This window comes from Anopheles merus, chromosome 3L (genome assembly GCF_017562075.2).
Source record: "Anopheles merus strain MAF chromosome 3L, AmerM5.1, whole genome shotgun sequence".
Lineage (NCBI taxonomy): Eukaryota > Metazoa > Arthropoda > Insecta > Diptera > Culicidae > Anopheles > Anopheles merus.
Window position 1 is genome coordinate 36,469,582 of NC_054085.1, and position 25,064 is coordinate 36,494,645.

The 25,064-nt window shown below is 46.1% G+C and overlaps 2 protein-coding genes across 16 annotated transcripts in view; one reads left to right on the forward strand and one right to left on the reverse strand.

The window, feature by feature from the left end:
• Positions 1–224: 224 nt before the first annotated feature.
• Positions 225–2,242, reverse strand: LOC121599008 (peptidyl-prolyl cis-trans isomerase Fkbp12). The gene is made up of 3 exons (XM_041926454.1): positions 2,145–2,242; positions 1,853–2,050; positions 225–1,727 (listed from the first exon to the last, which is right to left on the reverse strand). Exons 2-3 carry the CDS (start codon positions 1,887–1,889, stop codon positions 1,438–1,440), a joined length of 327 nt encoding a protein of 108 aa, XP_041782388.1. The 5' UTR covers positions 1,890–2,050; positions 2,145–2,242; the 3' UTR covers positions 225–1,437.
• Positions 2,243–3,283: 1,041 nt separating this feature from the next.
• Positions 3,284–25,064, forward strand: part of LOC121598432 (protein 4.1 homolog) — a 42,166-nt gene continuing 20,385 nt past the window's right edge. For 7 of the 15 annotated variants that reach the window (XR_006005554.1, XR_006005564.1, XR_006005565.1 and 4 more), the window contains exons 1-2: positions 3,284–3,391; positions 4,287–4,898. The gene's annotated coding sequence lies outside the window, so the exon portion shown is untranslated. Of the gene's footprint in view, positions 3,392–3,435; positions 3,503–4,286; positions 4,899–25,064 lie in introns of those variants that run through there. The other 8 variants (XR_006005562.1, XR_006005555.1, XR_006005557.1 and 5 more) reach the window with 8 other exon arrangements.

A 25,064-nucleotide genomic window follows, 5' to 3' on the forward strand; every position in this document is an offset into this window, starting at 1 on the left:
GAGTCAAGGAAGTGTACCACAACTATGAGAACCCCAGGAAAAACCCTGTAAGTGAAACAGGAAAGAAAATGGAAGATCTTCATGATGACATCACTCCAAAAGATCATTCCAAAAGTCCTTCCCGAAACAAAGCTAAACCAAGCTGAATGTTTAAGGTTTTGTCCTCAATGATACATTCTTTCATTTTACAGAACAAAAAAATCGATAACAAACGCCTGCCCATATTCTGATTTGGTATAGAGTTAATGGTTTATTGAGTGTTTCAGATTCATTTTCACATTGCAGTACCAATGACCGTTGACCAATGATTAGGTTGTAAAGAGAGAGAGAGAGTTTGGATTGCACATCGACGAGGGGTGGCAGTTACACAGTACACGTACCGGGGTGAGCTGGCGGCTTACGAGTGTAGCCATTTTCTGAGTTACATTTTAAGAGGTGTGGTTGTTTTGGATCATCCCTTGTACTGACGAATAAATATTGCCACTAACGGTGCGCGGTGACATAAATGCTTCCTGGGTTTCTGGGACAACCATATTCAAGTCTAAAAACGAACTAGAAAAGCCCTTTTTAATGTGCTAATTTAAAGAGGTACAAGAGAAGAAGATACAGCAAAAACTTTGACAAACATGCTGGACTGCTGCTAGTAGTGTGCTCTCTAGGAGGAATGGGAAGTTCAATTTTTATCATCTCATTATCCATCATCATCTCAATTAGCTCGCAAATGTATGTTCGATTCCACTACGAAAGGGGAGACTTGTTCGTTTGATTGCAATTATCTTAATTGTATTCCGAATCGATTCACGCCTTTTGATTTCACATTCCGCTCTCGCTATCTCGCTATGTTGTACTACTCTACCGTTCTTCGTCCCCCTCTATTGCTCTTGTTTGTAATAGTTAAATGCAAAATCAGTGCAATTTTGGAATAAGAAAGGGGAAGAAAAGACTTATCCTTTCTTCTCTTTCGTTGGTGTGCGGGTGAATGTACAATTCATTCGTTAAAAAAAAACGCTTTTATACGCCAACAAAGACTAGAGGGTTAAAAAAGAGCTTTAGCCACAAAAAAAAGCCAATAAAACCAGCATTACACAATGATAGCGAGTTCTCTGCTAGGTACGAGATAATGCTGTGCTGGTTGCTGTTACAGTTTGTGATGAGTCTTCGGCTCGAAAGATAACAATCTGACTGTTACGACACACGTGATGATAAGAATGTTTAGCTTCTTTTTTTTTCGACTAACAAAGGGCAAGAAACGGGTTGGTGGTAGCTGTTTTGTTATCTTGCTTTTTAGCATCCACATCAAGCCTTCCTTCCTCCTTTATCTCATTCTTCAATTCGGTGCTTCGGTCAATGCATATGTGTTACTGTGTATGTGTGTGATTTGTGTGTGTGTGTTGCATCTGGTAAACGGATGTGAAGCGATTGCTTGCACTCTCCAGTTTATTCTACTCGCAACAGCTCCACGTCGAAGGTCAACCGAGCGTTCGGTGGGATGACACCCGGGTGGCCACGGCTACCGTAGGCGTAGTCCGGCGAGCACACCAGCTTGGCACGCTGGCCGACCGACATCTGGGCGACGCCTTCGTCCCAGCCGCGGATCACCTCGCCCTTGCCGACCGAGAACTTGAACGGCTTGCCGCGGGTGCGCGACGAATCGAACACCGTACCATCGTCGAGCGTGCCGGTGTAGTGGACGACCGCCGTTTGACCCGGCTTGGGGAAGGTGGTCTCTAAGGGATGGGAAGAACACGGACAGGGGAGAGGGAGGAAACGCAAAATTTCAGCATAAAAAGACGATAAACTCTCAGAATTCGCCACCACAGCTCAGCGCACACTGGCGCATTCCGATACTTACGGTCACCGTTGGCAATTGGGACAATCTGTACACCCATTTTCGTTCCTTCTTCTTCCTGCTTGGTTACGGCTTCCTAGCGACAAGGGCACACACGGGCACGGGCTGCAAAATTAGCCGGTCAAGTAGAGGGCTGCACGACTTTTTTTTTATTCCACGGAGCTGGAACTGCTGCAAGCGAATGCAATTACGCACTGGTTGCTGCAATTGGTAGAGAGAGCAAAGAAATTCCAACGCGATGGGTTAGCAAGACTGTGCTGTGAGTGCTTAAAATTTCACACCTAAAATTACACACCGAAATTTCACACGGCTTGAAAAAGAAAATGTCTTCCCTTCTGCGCGTCGATTCCCAAAGAACATTTGGGGCAGCACGGATGGACGTCTTGGATGTCAAAAGAGCTGTCAAAGTGGGGATTCGAACTGAAGATGTTCGAATTAGAACTTCCAGTGGGAAAATGAATGGAATTGCTTGCTTTATTTTTATACTGAATGGATGGTCAGCTTTTATTCTTCTTCTCTTTGGCGTAACGTCCTACGTGGTGGTCATGCTTGCCTGTACAGGCTTTCGAGACTATATTTATTACTACGCAGCCGGAATCTTTTCTACGAGGAGACGCTCCATTCTAGGCTTGAACCCATGACGGAAATGTTATTAAGTCATTCGAGTTGACGACTGTACCCCGGGATCACCCCTACTAGCCGTCTTGTGTGTAAAAATGTGTAAACATTGTTTCTTGATCGATATGATAATAAAAAAGAACCTGGGGTTGCCTTGCTTTGTTTTGGCGTATCTATTACAATTTGACTGCAAGCTTACACAAGTCACAAGCAGACCAATCGTGAAGCGTCCAAACATATTGCGAAATCGTCGGTTAATTTGAGCCAATTCTAGCCTTTTTACCCTACCAACTGAACTCGCATTTTATTAGTTAGCCGCCTTTTAATAAAAAGCATTTGTTTGGATGGAAAACCGTTTGAACACAAATGCACTGAAATTTTTTTGGCCTTTGGAGAAAAAAATGATCTCAATTTGTGTGAAAAAGGTATGAAAATTTAAAAAGAATGCAACCTCAACCAACCGTTCAACAGGCAGGTAATTTAAGCTCATCGAAAGAGTTTTGACTGTTTTTTGTAAAAGTAAAGATATCATAATGATCGTAAAGATTTTCTATCAAACCTCAAGTTTTTAGAATATTACTGCATTTTTTGCTCATCTTAGTTTTTTGCTGTGGTCTGTAAAACAACAAAAATTATGAAATGTATCTAAAATATAATTTTAAACGGGTAATTTCATTGACACCCAATAGCTGTCAATATAGGCAAATCAAATGTTAACTGGGTTATCGGACCGAGCACACGCACACATACAAACGCACTCTCGCACCAGCAAACGTACGCAGCCAGTCCGTGTTGCGCTATGACCGCGTTGCCAGCGACCAAAAAATTATTAACTTCGCGGAACCCGATGAGAGCAGACGTGTCTGTGTCAACCGTGTCGTCGTCGTAGTGGTCGCGCTGAAAATACCGCATAAAGCATTCTATGTAGGTGCAGCATAAAGGGAAAACACAAAAAAACCATCGGTTCGGTGGGATTGGGTGTGTGTGTGTGGTGCTGTGTGTTGTTGGCTGAAGAAAACTCCCCGAAAGCTGTCGGTGAGGCGCGCTTTGTTGGCGAGTGATATTTGAATGCGTTTTATCAGCAGAATGGGGAGAAGAAAAAAATTAACACAAACGTGACAAGTACCTCTGTGTGTGTGTGTGTGTGTGTGTGCGTGACAGTGTGCGTTGATAAAACATAAAAGCAACATAAAAATAAGGTGCTGCATGCTAACAGAGAGTGAGAAACAGAGAAGAAGAGCAGAAAAAGGTGGGAAATCGTCCGGTGAAGAAGCCATTTCGCGCATCGGTGTGTGTTGTTGGTAGACATGACGGGAGGGTTGGGTTGGTGGTGGAGGTGGTGCTGTTGACCACCGGTCGCTTGGAAGGGGGAGGGAATTAAAACGGGCAGGTTCGTGGCTTCTACTCCGACTGGGTTTAGTTTGTCTATCCTTCTTTTTTTTATAATTCTCGAGCCAAGTGTGTGGACAGTCCAGTGCGTATGTGTTTGTGCTGCGCTTGCCTTCGCCGTCGTCGCCTGCTGCCACTGCCACCCATAGATATTAACACGTACGTGTGCCGCACACACAAACACACGACATGATGTTGTGAGGTGAATTTCGAGGGGAGGGTGAGATCGAAACAAAAAAACCATAGCTTGTGTGTGGTTCCGTTCTGTGAGGGGGCTTTTCTTTTTTCTTTTCCTTCTCATCCCTTAATCGTGTATGAATGGGAAAATTCAAAACTAGTTCCGTGCGTACGTAGGTCTGTTTTTTTTTTTTGTTTGTTTATAAGAGCTGAAATAGAGAAAAAAAATTATTTTTTCCACTTCCCGTTCTAGCGAAAAGTGCGTGCTTGATTAGCGGCAAGTGTGTATGTGTGCATGTTCGAGCGAAGGAAAAGTGAAAATTAATCTAAAATAACGCGATTGCGTCTTTTCTCCATCTTCCTCCTCTGTCCCTCTTGCTTGGTATCTTTCATCCCGTTCGTGCCCCGTTCTGTAAAAGGTGCAATTTTCCTCCCAAAGCCTACTGTGAGTGAATGTGTATGTGTGTGTGCGCGCACGTGTATGCTAGTGTGTGATTCACGGGGAAAAATAAAACGCACAAAAGGGCACACCACAATCGGAAAACCACGCCGGGGCGTTCATAGGAAGGAAACTTACTGTTCCCCGTGTGTGTGTGTGTCCCTGTGTTGTGTACGACCCTGATTATTATGCACTGTTTTTAGGGGTGAAAAGTGTATGTGTGTGTGAGTGTGAACAAGGCACAATAGCGGAAAGCCGTTAACGGAGCGAAGAAAAAAAAAGAACAACACAACAAGGCCCGTCTGCGGATCTGTTGCCGCTGCTGACATCATCGTGTCATCGTCATCCAACTAATCGTCATCATCAAATAATTTTGAACTGTTCGGTTTCACGTGTCGCGTGTCGCACCTTCGCCAACAGCTAAAGGTGAGTTTAAAATTCAAACTACAATTTCTCGTTCAGCAACGATTTGTACGGCTTAATGTTTCTGTCTTAAATTCCACTTCCTTGCCATGCATTTATTCCTTTTTTCGAATAATACAAGCGTTCGCTGACGAAGCCGGTGCCGTCTGCATAAAGGTTTGGATGAAAAAATGGGGGATATAAAGAAGAACGGCCCGAAAGAGTGGTCAGCGTGGCAAAGTTACTAAGGGTGTAGAGGTGAGGAGCGGGCCGGTGGGGTTAGTTTTTCGAGAAAGGGGAGAGAAACTGTCTGTGGCAACCAAAGCGGAGCGACCAATAAAGCAAAGTGGAATATCAAATAAGGTGCAGTAAACAAGCAGTCGAGAAACACCACAGACTCGCGCACACACACACACACATACGGCAACACTCCAAAATATGTAAATACACAAACCACCAACAGTGTATCCAAAAAAGAAAGGAGCAGAAGAGAGGCGGCCCATTTTGTGTGTTTGTGTGGAGATTTTGTTCTTTTCGCTTCACCCTTTCTTCTGTGGCAGCGTGGAGCTATGTGAGTGGGTGTGAAGCAGGGGGGGGGGGAAGAGGTGGTGAGGATAGTGTTTGGGGTAGAACTTGACGAAAGCCCCGAAAACCGAAAAGTAGAAAAACTGGTTTTGGCTCCCTCTCTGTCTCTCTTTCCTCAACTCCCCACTCACATGTAACAAAATATACAACACAACAAAACGCAGTGAGCCGCGAAACGCGCGCTGCTGCGGTTGGAATGGTTGGTGCCGGTGACAAATGTGTAATTATGAAACCGTCCAATCGAATTAATTACATTGCCGCAATTTTTGTCCATAAGTTTCACTCAAAATAGGTTATTTGCCATTTTTCATTATTATTCACTATAGTACATTAAGTAATGTCATGTTTATAGTTTCTAGTGCAAACACGATACATTTAGTGGAATATTTCAATCTAATATTGATTAAACTAACTTAAACTACTTAACTTCACTTTATCCTCCACATCCACTTCATCTGAAAGCTTTCTTTCTAAGAAAAACCAATAAAATAAATATAAAAGTATTCCGGTTTCATATTTACACACACCCTGCTGGCTTGCGTTCAAAACACACACCGGCGCGCGCGGCAAACGGCACAACATCATCATCATCATCAAGCGCATTTTGTTCACGGTTTTGTTGTGGGTGGGTGAATACACACAAACGGCCCCGACCACAGATCGAGCGCAACGATCCCTCCTCTCTTCCCTCCTCTCCCGAGGGCGTTGTACAATAATAATTCGTTATTTCATTTCAAACCCTCTTTCTTAACATTATTCCTTCACTGGGAATGGGTTGGAAGGGATACGGGGGATGGGGAGGCACAAGACTTACCTGGTCTGGTGCGCCTGCATCTGTATTTGTGCGATCGCTGACCAACCGGTTCGAGAGCGCGATCAAGCCTCGTTGGTGTGTGGATGGGGAGCACCGTTTTTTGAATTCTTTCCGTTGGAACCGGCATCCAAGAATGAGGCCAAACAGCATCACCACCACCACTACCACCAATACCACCGAATGGTTCAGTGATTGGCTGCGGCGGTGACTTCGTGCTCTTCTCGAACGCGCGGTGTGCTTCAGACACGGGCGGAAAACGGAAATGGTTTCCCCTGGTGGTGGTTGCTAAATGCCGAGAGAGGAGAGGTCTACTAAGTGCAACAGCGCTCTAACACACACAATCACACACATACCCGTGCAAGTGCACCTGGGCGTGATGCACCGGAAACCGGAAACGATAAATAGCCAGCGTTTGAAAGAGTTATGCTTTTTTACAAGAAACCACAGACAGGTTTTTAGCGCCATCGGGCATAATGTGTGTGTAGCGAGTTTCTGGGTCATTTCAAAGTTCGAGAAAAAAGTGGATACAATTTAAACCATTGTTTCATAGTTAAATGTTTTCAAGAGTTCGTTTTTTTTGTTTCAAAGATTGAAGAATTTCAACCGTAAACATTTATGTCCCTCCAATGCGGATACATGTTCAACATGTAACGGAAATCATAAAATGAAATACAAGCTTCTCCCGTGCGCTCTGTCGCATCGTGCCCATACCTTGGCTGGTGCCCTTGGGACACCCGCGAGCATCCTGTGACAGCGGCACATCGGGAAAGAAAAATGTCTTACGGGGCGAAAAGGTTACTCCCGAAAATTGCTCCCCAAACGTGGATGCCACAACGCCCCCAACACGTCCGCCAGAGGATGACGCTTTGGCGCGGAAGATAAACTTTCCTGACACTGACACTTCCGACATTGCCAGCAACAGAGGCACGTTACAGAGAGCGCAACTGGGGCTTTCCGATATCCAATCTCTCCAATGGAAGTTCGGAAGGGTTTGGGAAATGACGGAGTGAAAGGAAGGATAGAATTTCCCAGCTCGGATATACTTTCGCTCGCGCGCGTGTATGTGTCTGGTGTAAAGTGTGAAATTTATGTCTCTTTACCTTCCAGCGGCCACTTCCGCATGATGGTGGTGGATGGATGTGAGGGCATGCCAACGGAACACTCCCAAATGCGGGTAAAAATAACAGGGAAAAGGCAGAATGTGTATTTATTCTTTTGTTTGGAAAGCAACTGCAGTGTGTGTGTGTTGGAAAGGGTTTAAAGCGGGGACATAAGGAGTTAGTTGAGTGTGGGGCTTTCTGTTAGCAGACTGCCAGTCACAACTATACCTGTACATGTTTGCTTATGTAGCAAGAATTGTGGTAAAAGTTACAAGCAAAGCGTGCGGTTCTGTAAAATAAGGGTATACATTGAAGAGATGAAGTGAAAAAGAGAACCTAACACTAGGAATAGTGGTGATTCTTGCTCCAATTGCTATGAATATGCCAATAAGTAATGCTCCAATGCTTAAAACAAATATCCTCAATGTCCCACCTCAACGTCCCTGAATGTCCCAAGGTCCTCAACATCGTCTCCGTCGTCTAGCACAACCTCTGAATAATGAATAAAACCAGCAATTTTCACTTTCTGTCTGTCCCTTTGCCTACAACTTGCCAACTATCGCCCATAATCAGTTAATTTTCGCCCGTTTCAACAAAAAAAAAAACGCCCCTTAATGCCTGAGGCGACGTCCAGCTTCGTGAGCGGCGGCAGTGTACTATAATTTCCCCCGCCAAACCCTCATTCTCACTATCAACACGCACCACTTTTCAGTAGATAGTACCAAAGGGAAAGGTTCTGTAATGGAAAAAGAAAACACGAACCAGAGTTTCCTTCTTTTGCTGTAAGCCTTTCGACCGATGGCCAATAGCTTCAACTAGCGAGAATTTGTGTAAGTGCTAGGGGATGTATTTGTCATGTGGCGCCAGCATGTTGGAGGTTTTGACGACGGCGAGTCTCGGCAAGCGTTCTTCCGTCGCGCCTATCGTCTGACAGACACAAAAACTTACACACCCTGTGGGGATGTACATTTTTGGGGAGTTGGGGAGTGCTTTGGTCGCCCAAACATACAACCAGTCGTTCCCGTTGGAGCTCACCGTGTGCTTGATTATAGACCGCCAGTTCCGGATCAGGGGGGGTAGTACAGTGACTCCTCTGTCGCTGGTTGGTTGGTGCTCGGAGCGCCCAGTGGCTTAGGAAGTCCAGAAATAGAAACCCCGCTGGTAGCTACCCCCTTTTGGGTCATAGATAGATTGGAAATGGGTTTCCCCGTTTCTGTTTTGGACGCCTGTCGATGATGGCGTCCCGCGGGACGACGTGCATGATGCTAATTGGCCCTTAAATACCTCAAAACCGAACCGTCCCAGTCTTCCTAATGAAGATTCCAATTTGAGAACTCACAGTAGGGAGCAATAATAGTTTGTTGGGTGAAGCAAAAATGTGAAGATATGACGTACCTGACATTTTAGGGAGAAGTAGTGCGTGGTGTTGTTGGTGAACGAGGTTATTCACCTGTAATTATCAAACACACAGCAGCCAAGGGTGTATTGTAGGTGGAAAGGGAGAAAGGGAATAGAGAGAGAAAAAGAGCTCTACAGGTGCACATGCTCATAAAGCTTTCTTTCCCTTCCATTCTGCTGAGACACACCATGGTCGAAGAAAGGGGGAACATTTTTTTGGGAAAGTACATAGACCCCTTCATTGTTCTAGCTTTTTTACCCTCCTAACCCTTTCACCATCGTTGTGGAACGACGGTAGCAGGTTAGCAGTGAAACAAAGCGAACATGGGTGCCAGAGCAAGCATAATGTTAGGGTGTGGTCCCTCCACGTTGCCCCCGCGTGGTGCTATATGACACGTGTCTCTAGGCGTTTTATGGGGAACTAAGCGGTGTGGTCTGTTCCAACATTTACGACGTTGTTTCGTACAAAATTGCCTAAACCTGTTTTTAATCACAATTTCACCGTTAACCTGTGCGCGGTCTACCTTGTTTTACATCACATTGTGGAACAGATGTTTCCTCAGGTCGAAGTGTGGAACTTCAAATTAAGGTTTTACGACCTTTGTTCGTTGATCTTGGAGATTGTTGACTTCCTTAGATACATTAATCGCTGACATCTTCCTAATTTCGTATTACATTTATTAGAAGAACTTTGGTGACCTAAATAACTTGACATTGACTAGCATTACTGTCGTGGGGCTAACAGCACATTGGAAAGAATTTCCAGACAGCACGACCACTACCACAGAATACGTGTGCAAACGATATATGCAATCGAAATGTGTGTAGTGTGAATAGTAAAATAAAAGATGACATAATGTTTGCAGCTGTGTACGCGCAGTTTGCTTCTTTTTTTGTTTTTGCTCGCATCATCCAATGATACTCACGGTCAGCCACGCTAACGCCATCCACGAACGCGCGCTAAAAGCATCGATAGCAGGGTATATGGTGGTCGTCTCCGTCCGCCAGATGTTTGAGTCAGCGGCGGCATCATTTGACAACTTGTTAGTCTGAGCTACGCTCTCGTCTATTTTGTGTGTGTGTTTGTGTGTCGCGAGGCGAACTATCGAGTGGGGCCTTTAAACCTAGCCACTGGGGGACATTGACAGGTGGGCGAAGGGTGCTGCTGACCCGCCGCAGATCGGAATCTGCTGTTGGCGCTTGGTCGTCAGAGTGGAGATCGTTTTTGTTAGTGATCGTGTGACAATATTGGGCGGCGGCGGCGGCAGCAGCAGCAGCAGCGAAACAATCCTCTCACGCAGACAACGGTAGAAATGTTGCGTTGCGCGCGTGTTTTTTACAGCGCTTTTGCGCGACCGCACCTTTTCGTCCGTCAGTTGCGTTAGATCTGGTGGCACCAATACAAACACACACACACACGTGTCTCGTACGGGGGGAAAGAATGCAATGTGGATTTGTAGGTTTGGTGGCGTTTGAGTCATTCCTTGGGAAGGTAGGTGCTGATAGACAAAGAGTTTTGGGCGTTAGACGATACCATTTGAGCTGAGAAAAGATCTTGGTCCTTCGAACCGGAATAACATCATATTCTAACATATACAAATCAATTCCCAGTCATCATTTTACTCCGCTGTGAGTGCCCAAGTAACATTTTCCTAATTAGAAGCGTTTAAGCACAAACCATAATGAAAGTACAGAAACAATGCGCGTTTTATCCTAATCTTCGTGCTTCTTGTTCCGTAGCATGAAGCCGTTATTTTTGAATTTCTTTTATTCTTAATTTAAAGTCGAAAAACGAGATGCCTTAACGACTTCTTTTTATAATGCTGTTGTTGAACGCTAAGTGGTGAAAAAACAAAAGAATAATCAAACTTCAAATCATTTAGTGATCGTTGAACTATCCCCCTCTTCCTCTCTGTTTCAAACTATTACAAATTTTGCATGTGAAAAAAAAAACGGGCCCGCTTGTTCTCGCCCAAGTAATGCGTCGTGCTCACACTTGAAAACGCACAATCCTCTTAAGTGCATTGAATGGCGTACTAGGCCCGCTCTGCACCCCAAAGTGCACCGGAGCATAAACCACGTACTTCATTTTGTCTGACATTGGTGTCGGTCGGCTGGTGTGGTCTGCAGGCAGGGTGTTACCGGGGGTGGGAGCCTATTGTTCCGTGGCCATTTCAATCAGCACTCGCCACCACCTGCGGGGTAGCTCCCGATGGGGACAGCTTTCCCGGGAGTCTTGGTGCTGGGTTGTGCTGGTGCTGCTATTGTGAATAACGGTCAATGCTCACACACACACACATTAAAAAACGGCTTCTAGTTGCACCGATTGCACGCGGTTAAGTGCATTTTATTTTGCCATTATTCCATCCGTCCGGTTCGGATTCGACGCCAGCGAGAAAAAGGCTCCCATAGCTCGGCAGGGTGAATTCTCGTCCTCCTGGAAGAAGGGGGGGGGGAGGAGGGGAAGGGGGGGTGGATGAAGGTGTTATTAGTTGCGATTGGCAGGCGAGTGCCTTCGCTAGGCAGTGTGGTGTGTGCTGTATTGTGGTGGTATCGGAACACAATTGTGTTGCCATATAACATGCTGAGGGAGAGGAGGAAGCTTGATGGAGTTGCTGCAGCTCACCACTGATCGGTATTCGGATCAATCGGTGGTCTGTCTATTGGGACGTGGTTTATTTCCTCCGAGGCTATTGAGCTGTTTCCTTCTCGGGATGATTGGAATAGTTGTGCAGCTGATAGTAAAAAGCTGATTGCAACTGGGGTGTAATAGTGGGGAATTGAAATGTATTGATTAGACATAGAAAGTGTGTTCCGATTGAGTGCTGGATGTTGTTGTATATCTTTTGTATGATAATGTACAGCTGCTTAAGTTAATTGTCCATTAAAATCATTTTATCAATATTAATTCTCTAAATCTATTGAATCTATCCTTTAACCTCATTATAAACATTTGATACGTCCAACTTTCAGGCTAGAATGAGCAATGAGTTTCGATGAGATTTGAACCTGTGCTGGATATTCAGAGCGTATTATTTGGCAGCATGCTTCAGATTACACTATGCTGGTGGCCATATGGGGATCCATTAAGTTTGCATTTTGATCATACCATGTTTTATAGCATCATCATCTTTTGGCGTTTCCTTTCCAAGAAGCTAACGCTTAGTATCCGATTCCGCTACCATCTTTTCAAAATGTTTGAAACTATACATCGTCTTTAAGCAATCTTCCATTTGTTTAAGAGACCTCCGGAGAACTTTATTTCCGCCATCGCGAACGTTCGTCTTTCGGCAGCAATTGACGGTGTGTTGCGTATGTGGTAGCGAACTTTCGATTTGCTGAATCAAATTCAATTACGGACCCAACCGGAATACGAACGAGCTCCCCCGATCCCCTCCTCCCCACAAACCACCGTTGGTTACTCCACTCCAAAGAAGATCGCGCGCACAAGCTTCATCCAGCAACTGTGTGCTGGCTTGATTTCTATAAAATACTGGAGAAAAACACCCTCTGCGCGCCAGCGAAGAAGAAATGAAATGTTATTTTCCTTTTTGCGCGTGCTTGCGTTGCTGTCCCAAAGAAGAACCGCTCGATTCTCCCGCGTGTGCACTAAATTCGACAGTGAGCGAATGGTCTATCGCATGATGTCATACTGTCCCGAGAACACCATCATCACCATACCAGTTTTCTGCCTGATGCTGATGATGCTGATGATGTTGATGATGCTGCTGCTGCTACTGATGGTGTCATACTGGTTTGTGGCCTCGAAGGCGAAGATCATCATTGCACCATTTGCTCGTCTTCTCTGAGAAAGGGAAGGGTGACCGGGCCAAAGTTGCAAAACGCCTCCCCAACCGTTGGTGTGTGTGTGTGTAGGCAAAGTTGAACAGCTAATAAAAAAGAAGAACAAACATCGTCACAACCTAGAACACCGCACGGCAGTGCTCCCCTCCGTCGTCTATCTCGCCCCTCCCAAAAGATGAAACAAACTTACATATGAATATAGATGAAAATTGTGTCAAACGAGCGAGAGAGACCCAAGGGGCGACCCCAAGCGAGACCTTTCCACGCCGTTTTGGACTCACACTCGGCAAATAGTATTATTGTTTGAGGTGCGGTGACGATGTATTTCGATGCTACTTTAGTGTGCGCTCAAGAAAGTTAGATACACACTCGGGCCACACCCCGGCAGAACAGCGTTGCTGCAAGTGAGTTAGAGCATTGGGGTGTCCGCCGTTCGCTACTCATTGCAGGTGCGTGGTGTGTTGTGGAGTGTGATACGAGCAAAGGTTTTTTTTTGTTGTTGCGAAAGCCCATTGCCCGATGTCATCTCTCGATGTCATCTTTCGCTGATTTCAATCAAACGTCGTTAATTGGAGTTGATTGGACGGCAAGTTGAAAGTGGTGATGCGCATTTGGGCGGAATAGAACAGAACAGAAGTTTAATGTTTTACGGTCAATTTGGAATGAGTTCATGTTAGATTCTTACACTGTTTGAAGGATTTAAAGTGGTGCCCTTGTACTAATTGGTCTAATCGCGTAACTAATACGACCGGTTTAAGGCCAATTCTGACAAAGTCTAGATCCTCAACAGTTGTTCGCAATATTTTACTACTTTTTATGACAAGTGTTCATCCAGATTCTAGGTCTAAACCCTTATCTCCAATTTTAATAGGCTTCAATCCCAGTTTTACTACCCAGTTGGTAGACGACGACAGAATAACTAGCAAAACATTATTGCACATAATGACACATTGCTGCATCTATCCGGCTTTCGTGAAACTCTCTGCCAACATTCCTAAATCGACAGTCGCCATTCTTTTGCTCATCAGTCACCCATCCCGGGGGCGGGGAAATATTGTGAACCCAATTGAGAACATGGACAGGGAGGAAGAAATGAGCGCGCGCAGTCTATGGGTTTTTATTGTTATGATGGCATCATCAAAAACCCTTTCCCCCCCAACAAAACATGCCCGGAGAGATCATGCTTAAGTGTAGCTGTTGAGGCAATGGTAAAAAAACGCCGACAACGACCGTTTGTTTTGCATGTCTGAGGACCAGAATGTCATAGCGTGTCGTTGTTGTCGTCGCCGTCGTCGTAAGAAAGAAGAGTGCACAACGTGTTCCTGTTCGGGGTTTCATTAAGCATTCCTTCGACGTGTGGTTTGGTGGTGTGCCGTTTGTTTTCTTCGTGGTGAAGTTCATTAAAAAATTCTACTCCACACTCTCTCGCCCCGGTGGTGACATCCTGTCCGACGATGGCAAAGGAGCCACCTGTTCGAGACAGACACACGATGGTGGTGGTGATGGTGGTTGCCCACTTCACTTGTAGCGAGTGAATGGTTGCTTCCCTTGTGTGTGCATTAACCAGTGGCACTGGGAGTGAGGGCAGCAGGATGAATGGGATAGCTGTCACTTGTACTACAAAAAATCTCGCCAACACGATAATCGACTCCGCCGCCCTGGATGGGTTTGTGGGCCATTTGAATGCGCTTTGTGTGTTTGTGCTCATTATGCTATAAATTTATGTTTCCCCTTTGCAAAGGAGGTTGAGTGTCCGAGAAGACGGGGCTACTAAGACATCATCTCCGCATAACTGAAGATGATTGTGGGTGCGTAGGAGTTGTAGGGTCTTGTACTACCTCCACAGAGAGAGAGAGAGCCTGGTGCATCATAAATTCCCCACAACATTCGCTTCCCGATCTACGTTTCCTATGCTCAATCCACCACCGTCCCTGTCCTTTTCCCATTCAGAATTGCGTTTCATAAGTATGCATCAGCAGCGAACCTTGTGTGTCATAAATTATGAAATTCTTTGCCTCTACTTCCTTCTCTCTTGTCCTTATCTCAGTTCTCGGTTGGAGTTTTTGTTGCGTTATGAATAACATTTCTCCTCACGCACGTTATTACACGCACGCTTAATTTCTTGTGCGTTTTTGTTCGCCTCTTTTCTTTAAACGCTTTAAACGCCTTCCCGTTTCTTCAGCTGAATGCATATAATTATCACCCGCTACCATCAGAAAAGCACACGAAGTGAGAGAGTGAGACAGAGAAACTAATAATCTAGGCGTCAAATGAGACACAGACGCATTCCTGCATCAACCGAAGCGAAATGAAATAAGGACCGAGCCGTCACGTCGTCGTCACCTCTTGTGTTCGGATTAGAAAATCCTACTTGTGACGTGTTAAAAACGGAAAGATGAATTTGAACATTCAAGGAGTGAAAAATGGAAACTCTTCCCTATTATGACACAGGCAGCAAGTTTGTCCCATCCCCAACGTTTCGTTACTCGACGTCGAGTCGCGAGCGGCCTCTAATGCCTCTGTGTCAGCAGCAAATGTCATTCTATATCTAGGACAGCAAAAAAAAAAAGAAAAGCTTTTCCGTCTGTGTGGAAGTTGTCGGTGTTTGATTGTTTTCATATTAAGTTACAAAATAAACAAACGGTCGCAGCACCGCACAAAACACACACAGACTGGGCTTGCGCAAAGATTCTAATGCAATTTTTGCTTGCGTTGCTCCGTTGCTGCTTGTTTGCTCATGTTCATCCTATAAAGGTGTCAGATGTTACGCTCGGCGTCATAGTTTGATGAATGTTTTATTTGTTGTACGGCGGAATAGTTGTGTTGTTTGAATTATTGCTGTTACTATCTGTTTACTAAACATTTTACGACAACTTTCGGATCATTCCAATATGTTTTTATAACAGAATTGATGTGGCTACGATCTGTGTTAGTTTCAATCAGCTTAGTACCTTTATTTACTTTAGATTTCTGCATTGCTTGCTCAAGAATTCTCATCCATCGCAAACGGGAAATTTGCACCAAACACACGTTGACATTGCGCCTTACCTTACCCATCCATGCGCCTCTCACCAAAACCGCCCCATTCCAGTAAGTAAACCGACAGGGTGTGATTCAATTGAACCTTCAAAAGCCATTTGCCGGCTCTGCCGAAGCTTTCATTGATTGCTCAAGCAAAGATATCAATTTCTCCTAGGTAAAGTCACCCGATGTGTCTTCCAAAGAAAGGGAACGGGGCAATCTAATTTGCAACCGGAAGGAAGGAAGGCAAGCTTAAACTCCTCACCACGCCCCAGCTCAGGAGGAGTGAACTCTCTCTCTCGGCCGCGCATTAATTTCCTTATTCCGTGTCATCGCGCGACCGAATCAGTCGGCTGTGTTGCGATGAAAGAGGTTGTTCCGTTTGAAGTGGGATGGAAACTCAATTTTGCCGTTGCGATTGATGATCCATGGCAATGATGATGGGCAAGGTGTGTGGGTCGGGCTGTGTCCTAATTTAATGTTCCCCCTTTGTGCTCTTCTCCTTCGCCCTTCCTTGCGCACCACTGGAAAGTGTGGCATGAATGGGAAGCTCTCTGCGTCTATTTAACGACACAACACACCGCGTCGTAATTGGAAGGTGAAAAAGCAATGACATTTTTCAAGCACGATTGAGCAAATATTGATCATCATCCAGCTCGGCGAGAGAGCCTAGACGATAAAATGAGGGCTGGTTTTTATTTACTGCAAAGTTAATGTTATTTAAGGTAATTAACCCATTATTGAAGTATCCGCTCTGTACTCACTACCAAAGAGAGGTATAAGGCATTTGTGCAACAACCAGTGGGAAATGTCCTGCTCTCTGCTAGCGGTGTGTCTGTGGTAGGATGAGATCATCGCTCCGGCAAACTGCACGACCGAATCGAACAGAATCGGTGGATGATGTAATTACGAGTTGACCGAACCACCGAGCTGCTGTTACTGCCGGACAGCAGGCAGCGCACGGATCGTGAAGCGGCGAGTGGAGAGGAGGTGAGGTTTTGTGATTTAAAGCCACTGTCGTTATTACATTTTGAACAAATTACCAAGAATATCGATCGACCCAAGCGCGCAAGTGAGACGTCATTTTTTCAGTTCGATTGAAGTTGATTCACACATCCAGATTACGCTCAAGTGGGCTCCTTACATAGCATGTATGCGTGGGGCAAAAGCACAACAGTGCATTAGTGGCGTGCCATTAGTTTAACAGTACTAGGAGAGAGAACAATCACTTTTCTTTCCCTTGCCCTATTTTAATATTTTCTTGCGCGTTTTTACTTCTCAAGCATATGAACCAGTTGTTGGTGCTGTGGATGCAATTGTTTTCTCGTTTGTCCATTTACTGCACCAGAAGCTCTGACGGATGCCCGGAGATGCCCGTTCCCGTGCATACACACACACACACACACCAACCACACATGTGTATGGGGGAAGGTGACCCGGTCTAGTGCACTCTCGCACAGTTGCACACTTGCACGTATCATAAATTTTAAGCACGTTGCAGCAGCTAAAGTGTGCCAGTGGTAACAGCAGCAGCACACGAGAAATGGGTTGGTGGGGGTGGTTGGCGTGTCACTGACACACTGACTTATTGCTTCTATTAATAGCGGTACGTCATCACTTTGGCTGTTGGGAAGAGTTAACCTCACTTTCAACCCGATCCGTCACGACCCACTCCCATCTCCCACTTTCAACACCGAATTAGTGGGGAATGGTTAGAATTCCGTTTTTCGGTCGTTGGATGTCAATTGCCACCCGAGCACGACGAGACACGGGCCGCTTGGTCGGGTGAAGATGTCACGAGTTGCCCTGAGGCATGATACACCGTCCTAAACGCATATACGTTCCAGCGCATGTCTTGCTTGGCGATGTGCCGGGATCGTTAGTCTGCTGGAGTGGAACTACTTGAAATTGATTTGAAGCGAATGCAACTTCTGTTTGCCAAGCTCCGTATCCTAATTGCCGATTTACGCTTCTCACCCGAGCCTGTGCTCGATACAAAAGGGAAACATTGAACAGCAGACCTCGGGTCCTGGGTGTGTCCACTTGAGAAATTGTAGCAAGCCACTGAGCGCTCAATATCATCGAAAGGGAAGTAAAAATAACGCACACGACGCACACAGAACAGAACTGTGTTTTTATTGGGATATAGACCCCACCGTACGTATGCAATTGCCCGCCGGGTTATAGTGCGGAAGGTCGTTTCCTGGGGTGACCACCAGCACAGGAAGGGTCTGCCAGAATATCTTCCACTCTTCTCTAACCTCTCTCCGAGACCTTGGCCTGAAGCAACCACCGGGCACGATCGGCGGAAATCGTTGGTTTTTTTCGGGGGTTTCGGGTTTGGTTGGTGAAGGTCCCGTCAACGCCGCATGACATCATATGCCGTGTTCGGCCGAGGTCAGCTGCGCACTGCAAACGTGAAGCGTTTATTATTCTAAACTCTGCCGTCCTTAAGGGCGGCAAAAGACCGTTTATTTTCATATAAAACAGACGGCCGTGTCTTTCTTGGTGCGACAATAAACTTTCTAGATCAGCGTAGGAATCGTAGTAGCGCTTCGTTTTCGTCTTTGTTGGTCGTTTCTTTGATTTTATGTCATATTAAAGTCATTAACTCTTCATATTCGTTGAAAACGGAACAGAAAAAGGACGTCATATTTGTGGATCCAGATTTGATTCGAACCTGCGACCTGCGCTATCGTAAGCCAATCGTTTGGCACAGCACTACGAATACACTGGATTATAGTGACCGTGAAAAATGGTACAGTATCTTCATGGGTATTTACTTAATGATTGCTTTCATCCCTTCAAATGAGTTCTCATTCATCTTCGTTCGTTCGTTCGTTTCCGTTGAGCAAGTGCACGGGACACACTTATTTAACCGCTTACTCATCAACAATCAAGGGTAAAGATATCCAACCCAATCAGCCCTTTACTCTCATTTTCCCGCCGAGGAAAGCGTGCCGATGCTGCCGTGGCGACCAAAGCACGTCCGCTAATAGCAAAGATGGTTTGTTTTGTTTTCTAACCGCGTGTCGAACCGGGTAAAAATAGTTGGACGCTGTTGTGTTATTGTTGAATGGGACGAACGTTTATCTGTTTTCGTCTTTGCTATTCCTATAGCAGAGGGAAGAGGGGGGTAAATCTTGGTTCGTTTGCCTTTTTCGGGGGATGGGTGATTAATTGGTTGGTTGTTTTTGTCCCACTGTTGAATCTCCCATCTAATCCACTCTCGTTTCCAAGAATGCAATCACGCCGTGAAAGTGGGCCAAATGTGGGCGAGAAAGGGAAGAAGGACGGTTGTGTGCCTGTGGCCCAATGCTCAATCGGAAGCTGTTCTCTCTCTCCTCTCTCTGCGGCTTTAGGGATGTAATCTCGGCGTCACATTCCTCGAGCGTTTGCGCTTCGATTGCAATAAATTACGCCGAGAGCGATCGACTTCAATCCCACACCCCAAGGGGAAATTGAGTGAAATTTGGAGGAAAAGGATGGCCCCAGAGCGGAGACTAATTAATCGGTTGACCACGAGTTTCTTATCTTGCTCTATTCAAACCGATTGTTTGATAACCTTCACCGTGTACAACCCTTCCCGCCACCAACGATGATTCCTTCTGATGCGTGTGGTTTGTGATTCGTTGGAGGCCATCTCTCCCCTCGACGCAGTACCCCCACGACGGCAATCGATGTGTCATCGTTGTGTTCTAATCATAGTGTTCAATTCACACTCACACACATTGCTGCTCGTTGTCGTGTTTGGTGAATGATGTATGGCAAGCAAACGGACGCCTCAATATGCAAGATTGTTTATTATTCCCATTCCACTTCGTTCTTCCCCTGCCACGACGCTGTCTGTGGAGGGTTTGAAGTTTTGCTTCAAGGTCCCACAAACATGTATTCGAGCAACGGTCTCGCGCGACCAAGAGACACCACAGAAAACGCATAAAAATCGTGCGCGCATCATCTGAAATCTTTGCACATGGTTGGTCGGTCGGTCGGTCGGTCGGTCGGTCGGTGTGTGTTGTCCCCAGCGTTGGACCTCATCATCACCCCTATAAATATACCCATTTCCATACAAACACAAGCACACGAAAGGCTGGCCGCCGAGGGCATACCGTGGGGTTCGGAAAAAAGGAAGGAGAAATTTCTAAATTTGTTTCTGCCGATGAGAATTCGTGAGCTCGCTGCTCTGTGGCGTTCCTTTGCCCGTGTGATGGATATTTTAACGTCCGTCGTGCACAATTTGTGAAGGATTTTGTCGCTGTCGAAATAAACAAAAAAGCAATACACACCCCAAATCGAAACGAATTTGTAAATACCGCAATATAAACGTCCCCGTGGTTTTAGCAGGCGTCGTCGGATTTGGTTGAGCCTGTCAAACAATCCGTCAACCCGCGGGCAGCCACAGCCGCCCCCCTCGGGTAACGAATCACAGTCGGAAAAGGGAGCTCTGGAGTTCGATCGATCCGGAACCACCACCCCGCGGGCACAGGGAGCTGTCAAAACCCCTTTTTCAATGCCACAAACAACCGACCCCGACGCACGCTAAAGCAACAAGCAGAAGCAGCAGCGTTCGCCGCCGTGTTCCGTTTTTCATGCTGCGTTGTTGCGTGCTAACTATCGCTCCCTCTCTTCACGAAAGCTCTCCAGGGCGCGGGCTTGGGATGTGTACCTTCCAGTGACCCACATTCGCCACAACCCCCCCAACACCAAGAACATCTCGCAGCCCCCACTGTGTACGTGTGTGCGACGACCTACTTTCACTCCACAAACACACACACACACACACACACACACACACACACACACACACACACACACACACACACACAGAGAGAGATATCGAGCAAAGGGAGAGCGAGCCCGTCGATAATGCAAAATCCCGGCATCAGCCTTCCCATTTTGACCGGGAGAGGTCTGTGTTTGTGTCTGACACCCGTTCCTTCAGTTCAGGGCTTGAGTTCTGCTGCCCACCAGCTACTACTAGTGTGCCAGGGGTGTGGTCTTTAAGAAGTTGGTGCGGATGCCCTTTCCTCGCTCGTGGAGAAGCTTTCTTTTTTCGCGATTTCTTGCTAGGCTGGGATGTAAACCTTTGTTTGGGTGGTGTTGTTGGTTTTGGTCGCTTCACGCAGTGGTTTTTATTGGCGGGAAGCTTTCTTTCCTGCCTTTTCTGCTACAGAAGCACCAGCCAGAGTAGCAAAAACGCCTGTGGTGTGCCTGTGTCTCTCGTACGGCGATAACAACGCGCCTAAAGCAGCGCACGTTACTGTTTATCCCTCGTGTGGAGCTCGTTTCTGGTGTGTTCGTTCGTTGGTTCTTCCTTTTTACGGGAAGTTTTTCAGGATTCACAATGTTGCGGACAACGGTGAATGGGAAGGTTGGGGTAGTTTTATGGGTGTTTCCTTCGGTTGAGGAGCAGAATTTATTATTTATTCACCCGGTGGCAAGATTCGCAATAACACAAACGACCACAAGCGAGCTGGAATTCTTCGCCTGTCGATAGAGCATAGTTGGGTCTTCCTTATTTTGGAGGATTAACGATTTTTTTTTTGTGTGCTGTGTTGCTGTTGTTGGGAATAAAGCTTGGTCAATCACGTACATGTCGGATAGGGGTTTGAAGGTCTTCCAGTTAACCGGTTCGTGTGCTTTTTACGCGATTAAACCGGTGCCGGAAGGATACGAGGAATTTGATGATGTATTTCTCAGAATATCCCAAAGAGTTTCCCGAACGAATATAAATCTTTTTCGGGCAATTCGTGCGGAAAAAAGGTTAGGTATCGGGTTAGAATAGCTTTGAAGAACACATGCTGTGCATTTGGAATACTGCTATTCGTTCAGTTTCTCTGCTTGATTTGGATGGCATAAGATCTTCATCGAAAGACACTAAACGTCGAACGCATCTTGAGTAATCTTCAAACATTCAGTACAAACTGATGATGCCTTCAAAGTAATCCCACATAACCAAACATTCCATTTGCTTTGTAGATTGTGAAGATTCAAGAAGGAAGCTTGTGTCTCGGAAACTCAATTACCGCCACTGCAGTATTACGTCCAAGATAGTAGTTTTTTTTTTTATACCCAAGCAATAAGTCGAGGGGTTACTGATGAACTGTCGAGCAGAATGTGACAGAGCGCACGAAAAGAAAATAAAACTTTTCAAACCATCAAACGCGTACGTACGACCGGGGGAGTACCACCGTATGTAATCAACAGCAAAACAAAGCTCAGAAGCTCGCGAGCGCTTTACTTTAATGTAAAGCGCTTCCTGGGCAAACAGACGGTCGCCAGGGTAGGACGCCGTGTAGTAGTGGACCCACAGAGCCACTCGAGAGAATGTTGTGCTGGTGCCAAATTGAAGTTAACTTGCCATTAGAGACGACTAGCAGAGAGAGTAGCAGCCCTCCGACGATGGCCGTCGCAGTGGTGTGGTGCAGAGGCGTCATGAAGGCACCACGCTCTACCCTCTCTCTTTTTGAGGAACGGAATTGGAAGTTCAATTTGGCGCCAGAGTGGTTTTCTTATCTTACCTTCAGGGCGTAATTAGAGTTGAAGTGTTGTTTCATTTCGTTTGTGTTTGCTATTTTGTTTCGATTTTCCTCTTCTTACAGTTTCTGCTAGAAGCAAGCACGCAACTTTCGTCCGCTAGTTTGTGTGCGTAATGTTGGGTTCCGATTAAGATCCCCCCGAACACATGGAGGTTAGTGGATAGCGGTCAGAATATTATGGGCACACGTACTCGAGAGAACTGGCTTCCACAGTAACTATTGATTTTTGTCCTTCCTTTGCTGGAGGATACGTTAAAAAGAGCTGTCTATTGCCAAAAAACATTACATGGATTGACTTCGTCTTGAAATTTGGATCTTGGCCAAGCACCATGAAGATTTCTTTACTTCCCCGTTGCTCTCTGAAATCCTATTCCAAGATCTTCTGGAAAACGAAAAATTGTTTGTGGAGGTAGGGTTTCCTCCAAGTGATTCTTCCATAAAAAGAAACTTCCTTCTTGAGCGTTGGATATTCTTTCCCATAAACAAACACCCGCGCCTAAGAGCACTACACAGCAACAAGCTCTTCATGCCCTGGATAGAAGGTGTATCATTACCCAAAGTACATGCACCCACACAACCGTGTTGGAACCGGGGATCGTTTCTCGTTGGGCGTTGCGCTGCATCGTCGACGCTTTATGAGATAACCCGTTGGCGTCGGTATTGCATCTTCGGAACTGCAATTACCGGGCTGTGATGTGTGTTTAGTGTTTCGTGGAAAGTGGATGGATGGACGTGAGGCTTAAGCGGGTCTTCGAAACAGAAAAAAAAGAAAAAAGCAAATCTCACTTTTAAACTCACCCACCCTCATAAGACACCCTTCCCCAACCACAAACGGATGAGAGGATTGGTTCGTAAACAAAACGTCTCGGTAAATAACAACATTACAGTGTAAGGGCGGCGGCTTGGACCTGTGGGCTGCAGGTCGCCCTTCTTCTTTTCCAATACCGGCCTCCTCGCTGTGTGTGTGTGTGTGCTGTGTGATGGTTGATTTTTGTTTACTATTCCGGATCTCACCCCCGGCAGCCGGTCGATCGATCGGATTACGCGAGCGCGCTCACGCTCTTCGTGCTGCGCCCCCGGGCTTACGCGTCTGATGCAAAATGCATCGTTTATAGAAGACGGCTAAGTTGTGCAATCGCTCACGGTACCAGACACACACACACATGGAGGACGATGACCCTTCTGCCTTCTTGCAGAGCACGTGAGAAGCAATGCGTGTAGCGTAGGCTATGCTGGACGTTTGGACGCCGATCAGAAGTCTTTTAGGATGGTTTGAGTTGGCACGTGAGACTGTTTCTTCAATAATAATCCTATTTTATGTGTAATATTGAGCCATTATACAGTAGTTTGATCATCATATATTTTATGTTCTTAAATCACAAAAGAAACATCTAAAATATTTGCTAATTCTTGCAAGATTAAAGTCACTACATAACAAGTCATCCAGGGATCCTGCCTAATCCTCTGCTCTATGGTGCGTGTAACATACGTTTCTGCACAATAAATAATTAAACTTTTCTGCTCTGAACCATCCCCAAATAATCCCACCCACTAGTTGCAAACAGTCGTACACAGAAAGGCGGAATTATAAACAGTTCTTCTGCAGTTCCCGCTTATCGCTCCACAACAAGTACCTTTCCATCGTCCTTTCGAGTCTACTTCAGTGTAGTTTGAAAAGCCCTCTTTCGCCTTTCCTTGGCACGTTGAGCTACTCTTGTCTGCATGTTTTTTGTTTCTTTCTTTCTTTTTAATTAAACATACACGACGCGTGCCAACATGAACAATACTTCTCTTCCTCCGCATCGCGTTCAAAAACTTGTCGCACTACACTTACACACCGAGACGACTCGACAAGAGACCGATTACCGGGCAGCAATGCTCGTGTGTGCCGCCAGCCAGCCCTCACCGGGCTGATGATGATTTATGCATCCGATGTTTGCCAATCTTTAAACTCTCTCATAGCAGGGGCTTATGGGTTCTTAGAGCAGGAAGAGGAGGCACGAGATATGGATGGGGGCTGATTGTTGCACCGACGTCCACAGTATGTTGAGGATTTAAAATTGTCGAATCCAGACACAATTGCGTGGGCCGCCGCCGGCCCCATGGCTTTGCGTTGGAGGAGGTAGCATCTCCGGCGCGCCCCACACGACCCGACGCCCGGAACACAGTCAGTCGAATTTGGCACGGGTCGTTCCTCGCCGCCTCGGCGTTCGTTCCGTTGGCGTTGGAGAATTTAATTTTCTGTCTGATGAAGCAATGAATTAACTTTCACTTTCGTATGAATGTTTCTGTTCTTGTGGGGCCGAGCAGCAGCAGGAGCACGCCGGTTTGTGGGGATTTACGCCGGATCAAAGCACGTATAAATGGTAAATATTTAATCATGCCGAACTCTGCCGATTGGAGGTGCGAGTTCCTACTGAAATATTGGAAAATAAGCGGAGACGCACATTCGAGCATATTGGAATGAGAGCATAAGTCTGATATGGCTGACGGCCAAAAAACTCCTCCGAACGGTATTGAAGAGAAAAGGGAGAAGTCTCGGCTGTTTCCTGTGCCGGGAGTCGATTCCAAAGCCTTCCGGAGGATTAGCGGTTAAGCGGGTGTTGGCAATGCGTTTCCTGACAGTGTCAAAATTGGAATCCACCCTGACCAAACTACTCCCCAACAGAGCCCGACCAGTATAGGGTGTATTATTGGAAGTTGGGGAACGTGCTACTGGTCGTCGTCGTCGTTGTAGTCGATCGCATTATGTGTTCCCCGGCGGCAACTGACGGCTGGCGCAATGACGATAATGGATCGTTTTAGCATTGGAGCGTGTCGGATTTAACATGGTAAATTAAATTATCGCCACCGCCAGAAGGGCCACCGCTTTTGGGGCGTTTTGTGAATTGTGGAGCGAAAAGCTGGATTGGGCAAAGCGAAACGATCC